Source organism: Mesitornis unicolor, unplaced genomic scaffold (assembly GCF_000695765.1).
Source record: "Mesitornis unicolor isolate BGI_N332 unplaced genomic scaffold, ASM69576v1 scaffold24758, whole genome shotgun sequence".
NCBI classification, from domain to species: domain Eukaryota; kingdom Metazoa; phylum Chordata; class Aves; order Mesitornithiformes; family Mesitornithidae; genus Mesitornis; species Mesitornis unicolor.
Genome location: NW_010201507.1, coordinates 14,751 through 23,403, shown reverse-complemented (window position 1 = coordinate 23,403; position 8,653 = coordinate 14,751). Strand labels below are relative to the sequence as shown.

Genomic DNA, 8,653 nt, shown 5'->3' with positions numbered 1-8,653 from the left:
CCGGGAGGCGCCGGGGGCGGGGGAGTTAGTGAGGGAAGAGGGGGCAAGGTCGCCTCAAGGGCGGGGGGTGGGGTGGAAGCTCTGTGCCCCACTGATCCCGCTCCACCGATCCCGTTCCACTGTTGCCCCCATGAGGGGCTGGGATAGCGCGGGCTGCTGAGTCACTTCCCCCTGCAGATTCGGGGTGACTCACCCCGGAAGCACCGCTACTGCCTGCCTGCCGCGGCCCCCCTACAACCGCGGGGGTCCCTACACCCCACCGGCTGGCTGCCGCCCCCCACCAAAAGGTCGCCTGGGGGATCGGGTGTCACAGCGGCCCTGGGACTTGACCTTCTCCTGCTAGGCTGAGGAGTAACCGGATCCCCTGGGCCCTCAGTAAATTTAGCGCTTGACCTTTGCGGTGCGGGGGTCGCTCTTAATCTTTAACTGAGGTGCTTTGGCCTTTGGACGTGGCTTCTGGGCTCCCTCCCACCCCGCTGGGGAGGGAGGGGTGGATGCTTCCAAGAGAAACCAGTGGGCTGTGCCCAGCCTGGCAGGTTCCCTCTTGCACATTCTCACCCATGTCTCCTCTCTCCCCAGATTTGGCCGCATCGGCCGCCTGGTCACCAGGGCTGCTATCCTCTCTGGGAAGGTCCAGGTGGTGGCCATCAATGATCCCTTCATTGATCTGAACTACATGGTGAGTTGCCTTGCAGTGCCTCCTCTGGGCATCTCTGAGTAGGGCTCATTTGGCTCTGTTCTAGTAGCTTCCCAGGAAAACGTGGTGCAGGGTAGAGGTACAGGGCTGGGAGGTTTGGCCGAGCCAGGTACAGTGCAGTGGTTGGACAAGATCACTGAGGAGGTGGGGAGCTGAGACTGTGGCGTAGATAGAACAAGGATTGAGGTGATGGTGACCTTCCCCCTTGTCTTCTTGCTAGGTTTACATGTTCAAATACGACTCTACTCACGGTCACTTCCGGGGCACTGTCAAGGCTGAGAATGGGAAACTTGTGATTAATGGGAACGCTATCACCATCTTCCAGGAGTACGTATCTCCTTCTTGCCCCTTCTGAAGGATGAAAGCAGGTGTCCTGCAGAGCGGCTCTTACAGTTTTGTCCCTCCTCAGGCGTGACCCCAGCAACATCAAGTGGGGAGATGCTGGTGCTGAATATGTTGTGGAGTCCACCGGTGTCTTCACCACCATGGAGAAGGCTGGGGTGAGTATGCCACACATGGGAGAAGGGATCCTGCTGCTCTTGTCTGTGGGGCACACTGCCATGTACTCAAGATGGGGCTGGGAGGGAGAAGGGGTTGAGGATGTGAGCTGTTGGAGGGATTTTGGGTTCTCTAATCTTCTGTTTTTCCAGGCTCACCTGAAGGGTGGCGCAAAGCGTGTTATCATCTCTGCCCCTTCAGCTGATGCTCCCATGTTTGTGATGGGTGTCAACCATGACAAGTATGACAAGTCTCTGAAAATTGTCAGGTAAGGAGAGAGGAAGATGCTCTCTGGCCTGGAGCTTTCACCAGCTGCATGAGGTCTCATCTCACCTCTGCAAATGTGTTGCCCGTGGCTGATGTGTTGTCTTCTCTCTCTTCCCCAGCAATGCCTCTTGCACTACTAACTGCCTGGCACCCTTGGCCAAGGTCATCCATGACAACTTTGGCATCGTGGAGGGTCTTATGGTAGGTCTGCAGCTTGGTGCTGAGGAGGGTGCCTTATCCCCAGGTCTTTTCATATAAGAGGAAAAGCATCCATACTTCCTGTGTCCTCTGGGATGTGGAGGAGGTGCTGGGATGCTTTTTCTGGAGAGTATTGGCTGTGTTCTTACTCCTGTGCTGTCCTCCCCCAGACCACTGTCCATGCCATCACAGCCACACAGAAGACAGTGGATGGACCCTCTGGGAAGCTGTGGAGGGATGGCAGAGGTGCTGCCCAGAACATTATCCCAGCATCTACTGGGGCTGCTAAGGCTGTGGGAAAGGTCATCCCTGAGCTCAATGGGTGAGTGTTTTCCCTCCTTGGGTGTCAGAAGACAGCTGCTGACTGGCCAGCTCTGAGCCATCCCTAGCAGAACGGAGGGCTGGCAGAGGAGTGCTGTTCCTTGCTGACTCCTGTCTCTCACAGGAAACTTACTGGAATGGCTTTCCGTGTGCCAACCCCCAATGTCTCTGTTGTGGACCTGACCTGCCGTCTGGAGAAACCAGTAAGTGCTGTGGGCAAGGCCCTAAGGGCCTCCAGGCCTGCCCCTGCTTCCTCTAAATGTCATCTTTTACCTGGAGTTGCCTCCTCTGCATCCATCTCCTCCCTCAGATTTGACCTTTGTGAAAATGGCACCTGCCATGCATGACTGCTGCCACGGTGCTCCTGTGTGTCTCCTCCCTGCCCTCCCCCCTGGCAGACATCTTGTGTGAGGTGGGATCTGACCCTCTTCAACTTTCTCTTCTCAGGCCAAGTATGATGACATTAAGAGGGTAGTGAAGGCTGCTGCTGATGGTCCCCTGAAGGGCATCCTGGGATACACAGAGGACCAGGTAGGTAGCTCCGGGCCTCTTGGCCTGTGGGTATTTGTGCTCACCTCATTTTTCTGATGGTAGCAGCCTTGCTGGGATCCTGGTTTGGGCACTTGTGGTTCATGCTGTGGGTAAGTGCACATAGTAAAATTTTCTCTCTGTTTCCAGGTTGTCTCCTGTGACTTCAATGGTGACAGCCATTCCTCCACCTTTGATGCGGGTGCTGGCATTGCACTGAATGACCATTTTGTTAAGCTGGTTTCCTGGTAAGCACAGCCTGGATGGAGGGTGGTGGGGGTGACTGAAGAGTGGAGGCTGTCACAGGCAGGTGACAGACTTCTGTCCTCTTTGTCACTGCTGACACAGACCCCTGTGGAGTAGGGTGGCTCCAGTATCTAAAATTCTCTGTGGAATGAGATTGCTTCCTATCCAAAATCACGATAGCCTTCTCCTTTCCCTATTAGAGGGTGGATGGGATGTTTCCCGCTTTTACGGGAGGTGAATGGGAAGTTCACTTGTGGGATGGCACAGAGGAGCAGGAATAGCAGAGGAAGGTGAGGCAAGAAATGGGTCATTCCTGACAGCACTTCTGTCTCTGTCCCCAGGTATGATAATGAGTATGGATACAGCAACCGTGTTGTGGACTTGATGGTCCACATGGCATCCAAGGAGTGAACCAAGCACACAGCCCCCCTGCTGCCTAGGAAAGCAGGACTCTCCGTCGTTGGAGCCCCTGCCCTTGTTCACCACCGCTTAGCTCTGCATCCTGCAGTGAGAGGCCAGTTCTGTTCCCTTGTCTCCCCCACTCCTCCAACTTCTCCCCGAGCCTGGGGGAGGTGGAGAGGCTGATAGAAACTGATCTGTTTGTGTACCACCTTACATCAATAAAGTGATCACCATCTGAAAAGCCTTGTCTGTCTGTCAGTGGGAAATGGGGAAAAAGTTGAGGGGTAATGAGCAAATAAATGTAGGTGCCTGCTCTAAGGTGGGCCCTGCCAGCCTGGCTGACACAGTGTTTTGAAGCAGTGCTCCACAGAAGCCATGTTGAGGGTGTAAACTCAGGTGGCAGAGACCTAGGGAATGCCAGAAGAGGTGTTTGGACAGCTTGAGTCATGCATAGGCATGGCATAGCCCTGGGGTACCCAACTTGCACTCAGAGGAGATGGGCACTTGCTGCTTCTCTGCAATGAGCAGAGCTGTGGTGCGCAGAGTGGTGAGCTATCTGTGCCAGAGGTGAGACTCCTGCTCATGAGCCAAAATAAGGTGCGCAGGGCAGCTCTGTGTCTCCATCCACCTTCTGGCTTTGGATTTGCTTGTCTGGTAGCTGTATGCAGAATTAAGCTCTCAGCAGATAACTACTTTTTTTTTTTTCATTTGGTTTGGCAAAGGGGCACAAGAAACAGCAATTATTTCTTATCCTGCCTTAGCAGAAATGTTACAAGGAGGATTTTTCATCTGCTTTTGCTTCTTTTTAAAATGAATTAACTTGCCCTAGAGGAAATGGCTGCCTAGGGACGTGTGAGAGGACAGTGTTACTATGGTGGTAGCTGCTCTTAATTCTGGCTTAATTCTATGCGGAAGGAGGGGCAGTTGCAGTTAAGCTCCTGAGCGGCAAATCTCTGCAAGGTGAGTGTAAGTCCTCTGCCAGGGACTGTGTTACCTCCTTCTGGAAGCGCAAATGGTGCCAGACAGGGGCTGAGCCTCCTGTGACCTATGAGTGCTGGGGTAGATGAGCCATGCACTGCATGAAACTGCACAGCCCTCTGTTTTTAGCAGCTCGATTCACTGTCTCAGAGGGGATGTGTTGCACTCTCCCTGACAGGCAGTGTTGGAGCTGTTGTCTGGACCCCAACTGCTTTAGACCCTGACCTGGAGCAAGGACTTAAGCTGGAGGACTTAAGCTCCCAGGATCAAGGTATGTTGGACATGGTTTCCTGGAGCTGCTTATCTCCAGCGGTTGGGCTGCATAAAAAATTAAATGTTTACTGGTCGAGAGGGCGATGACTCAAAGTGGCTTTGCAAAGACAAAAAGGTTAAATAACCTGCCTCTGGAGAGGAGCTGGGCCTCAGAGCAGCTTGTTAGCTTTGGGACAGCAGCACTACCTGGCCTATCCCCCCAAAATGGCCCTGTGGGAGCTTAAGGTAACCCTGGAGTTAATTGGGAGCTGCCTGGTGCTGGGGCTAACTGGAGGCAGCCCTCCTGTGGAGCTGTTTTCTGCTGGGGAGAGGTGCAGCCTGTAGGCCTGCCAGGCTTACAAATGGGTTTTGGGTTGGTCCCATCCTGTCCTTGATTGCTGCTGCGCTTGGGTGCTTTGAATGCCTGTCCTGTGTGCTGCTGCCTGTGTGTTTGTGTGCATGTCAGCGATCATCTGGAAGTGTGGAGAGGCTGCTGAAACACCTTGTTGGGGTGGGGGGGGAAGCTTGTTTTCCCATGTAAAACCGATGTATTTTGCACTGGGTTTAAAAAAGGAACATTTCACCTAGTCATCTTTTTCCTCTAAAAAGCCCTGTGTTTCCTGAGCAAGATAAAGCTGCCTGAAAATTAACCTAGAGCAAAGAGCTCTGGTTGTTTAACAAGAAAGAGCCCTATCCAACCTGAGATCAAATTGCTGTGGGAATGAGCAAATTCATGCTACCTGGGGGGTGGGGTGGAGGAAGAGTATGTGCTCTCAGACCAGCAGTTGCTGGGAATGTCTCAGATAAAGGTTCATGGTATTTAAAAATACTATTTTCACTGTTTTACAGTCTTGCTTGAAATTCTTGAGGAAAAATGCTATGGTATCTAGGTGAGGTGAGTCAGCAAATTGCAGAATTTAAAACATGGTTGCTCTTGTATGGAAACAGGGAGAGCAAGCACGACAAACAAGTCTTGCAGCATTTGGACAGCCTGGAGGGCTTGGTTTCCTTTCTCATATAAGCTCCTGAAAAAACCCACAGCTCTTCTCCTCAATCTTCATTTTGCGTCCAGACACTGTGCCTGCAGATGGCATCACAGTAAGGCCCCTTCGGACAGATGGAAAAGCTGGCTGTAGCCAGCCTGTCCAAGAACTACTGCAAGCCTGGCCTAAAAATCCTTTTTTAAAAAATCTTTTTCTTTTTTCAGTTTTTCAAATTGACATATATGACTGTGGATGGTGTTGTGATAGAGGTGGGAGATCTGCTGTGGCAGCTGCTTCTCTCTCTGGAGAAGCGTGTTCCCCTAAGTAGGGGAGGTCCAGGTTTGCTCTTAAAGCATTTCTAAGGAAAAGTGGTAGAAACGCTTTGTTGGGGAAGGCAGCTGCTTGAACAGACATAAAGGGGCTCTTGTTCAGCAAGGAGCTAAAAGCGATCGTGCCATTCTGCCAGGACAAGCCAGCTCTAAGAGCAGCTGTGACAATCCCAAATCCATCCTGTTTTATGAACGCCTTGCAAGAGGAAGGTATAGAAAGACACCAGACCTGGCCAAGGGCTCGACTCTGCCTTCCTTGAGTAGCCACGCACCAGGGCTTGCTCTGCTGGGCCTTGGTGAGAAAGCACCCAAAATAAGGGTTCATTCCTGTGCAGGGCTGTGCTGACACAAACCTCCCCAGCTGACCCCAGGCACAGCTTCTGTGATGGGCAGTCAACCATTTCTAGGGGTGGTAAGCTGCACCTTTTGCTTTCTTTTTTTTAAGGCAGAGGAAATTCGAGTGATGCTGTGGTATGGTAATTAGTGGTGTTACAGGAAAGTTCCCTTTTATGGCAACTTTGAATGTTTACGGTAATTAGTTTATACTGAAGTAAATGTGTCTGAGCAAAGCAGTCGGCAAGATCTGTGCAAGGAAGAGGTGATACAGGTCTCTGACAGGAAAAACCATGACACAGGGACTACTGGACAGTTGTATAAGACAAACATCTTAAATGATAATGTTCCAAGTTCCTCTCTAACAGATGCCATTCACAAAATGCAGGTTCATGACTTAAACTCAGGGTATGCAAATACCCCTGTGGGCACCAGCAGTACTCACAGGAAGATGACATTTCATCAAAACCAAGCTGCCTACCTTGGGACAATAATTCACACTGCAAAAACAATTAATTTTTACTTTTGCTTTTCTGAGCTGAATGAAATTTCTTACTACAGGACAGCTAACATAGCTCCATATATTATCGTACTACAGAAGCAGCAGCATCTTGAGGGAGTTACTCTCAGTTAAATGTTCCTAGAAGGAACAGTAGTACTGGGTTACTCTTTACTGCAAAATACTTGAAAAGGCAGCCACCAAAAAGCTGACGCTATGGTCAAATGAAAATAGAAGAAAAAGGCATAAATACTAGCAAATTAAATTTAAGAGCCTAAAAAAAGGGACAGATTTTTAGGAAACCATGTGACTAGTATGAAAAACTTTTTCAAATGCATCTTGGAGACAAGAAAGCTACCAACAAAAGCTGTAAGATGGTGTGGGAGTGATTAGGGAAGCAAAGGCCATGGCAGAAAAGTGAAACTGATGTTTTGCTATTAGACGAACTCTGAGGTACTCCCAAACACGAGATCTTCCTCAGCAGCAATGAGATGAAGCCATCATTGCACACCGAAGTGCCAGGACTTGGGAACATGTCTGTTTGTCGCCAGATGCCAGGCTCAGGTGGTCTCCAGCGTGAAATGGATGAGCAGGTAACTGTGCTGTAAGTAATTCACCACTCCCATCACATCCACCCCCTCCCCATGTGACAACAAGCAACTGGATTTAGGAAAAAAAACAGGTTGGCAAAAGCTTTCAAGGAACCTGAACTGCCCCAGGGCAGGGAAGATCACCTTCTCCAGGCTGAAAACTGGCGGTGACTGAGAAAGGTGTGACTGGACAGCATCGAGCATGTCTGGCCCAGGGTCGCTTCTGTTCAACACCTTCAGAATAATTTGGTGCACGGGGTGCCAAGGTTTGTTGGTCATGCAAAATGATACAGGACACTCGCCACGGAACAGCCTGTGGAAAGGTGCAGGAGGATCCTGTGACGAAGTGACGGGGTTATTAAAACAACGGGTGGAATTCAAGGCTGCTAAATGAGATGTAATACACGTAGTGGGGGGAGACAACTCTGACCTTGCAGGTCTCCAAGCCCTCCTGTAACCTTGCCCAACTCTCCACCAAACGAGTAAGCAACACTTGCTGGCCTTGCTCTGAGTCCTGGGACAGAAAAAAAATAGGTGGTTTGTAATCTGTAATCTCCAGTTTTTTAGTTACCAAGATAGGCACTGATGTAGGTGCTGGACCCCAAGCAGACACTGACATCTCACTGAGCGCACATGGCCTCCAGCATCCCCATCTCCTCTGCCTCCGAGCATGCCTTCCTCAGCCTGACTAAGCTGCCATCACCATCATGGAGTGAATTTATCGGCAAAGCAACAACGTTCACTTGCCTGTTGTGGGTTTTTTTGGTTTAGTGTTTTTTTTTTTTTTTTTAAAGGAGCAAAAATAACTCAACTTCTCACTCTCAAAGCATTTTTCTCCAGCCTGGAGAAGCATAATTAGGAGTCTTTGCTCCACCTACGCCCACTTGTGATGCAAAGCAGGACAAAGCAATGTCACAGGGGCACACAAGATATTTAAAGACGCCATCAGCTTCACCGTCTGCCTGAGAACTTGCACCAGGTTGCTTGTGAGCCCTGCTCCCTCAGTCTCTCCTGTTGTCCCAGGGATGGTGAGTCACTACTATTTCTTGCTCATACATGTATCTATGCATAGCTTAAATATTTGCTATACATATATATATATATATTTATGGCAACAGAACCTATGTTTTGACTCTGTTTAGAAATATATTTTAATGCCAATGCCTCTTCGCATTTTTGACTGAGATATTTACTCCTTTTGAGAGTCTGTAGGAATTCTATGTATCAAAAATTATATCAGTTTTGTCTGTCAGTTCCTTGTCTCTCCATAAATCTGTGCAGATCTTTTTTCCCATTCCTTCACAATTTCTACCCTCCTCCCCTCTCTGCTGGTTTCTCATTGGTTTTGGTACATGGCCTGTCTGCCTCATCACTGATGTCACTTGGTCACCCCTCCACCCAGCTTCTTTTTTTAACAATGTCTTCCCCAGTGCATTGAAAATCTGACATCAGCAAATCACAAATTGCAGCAATCCATGCTTTTTCATCACTGCTGAGGTTAGAGGGCTTTGCAAAACGCTGTTTGCAGGAAT

At 49.8% G+C, this 8,653-nt stretch overlaps 1 protein-coding gene across 1 annotated transcript; it reads left to right on the top strand.

Annotated features, from left to right (window-relative positions):
• Nucleotides 1–536: 536 nt before the first annotated feature.
• GAPDH (glyceraldehyde-3-phosphate dehydrogenase) lies at nucleotides 537–3,398 on the top strand (the record flags this gene model as incomplete). Its single annotated transcript, XM_010190128.1, has 10 exons — nucleotides 537–679; nucleotides 918–1,024; nucleotides 1,107–1,197; nucleotides 1,348–1,463; nucleotides 1,582–1,663; nucleotides 1,831–1,982; nucleotides 2,106–2,184; nucleotides 2,429–2,512; nucleotides 2,660–2,757; nucleotides 3,097–3,398. Coding segments are annotated over 10 exons (1,022 nt in total), but the record flags the coding sequence as incomplete, so codon positions are not given.
• Between the last annotated feature and the right edge of the window lie 5,255 nt (nucleotides 3,399–8,653).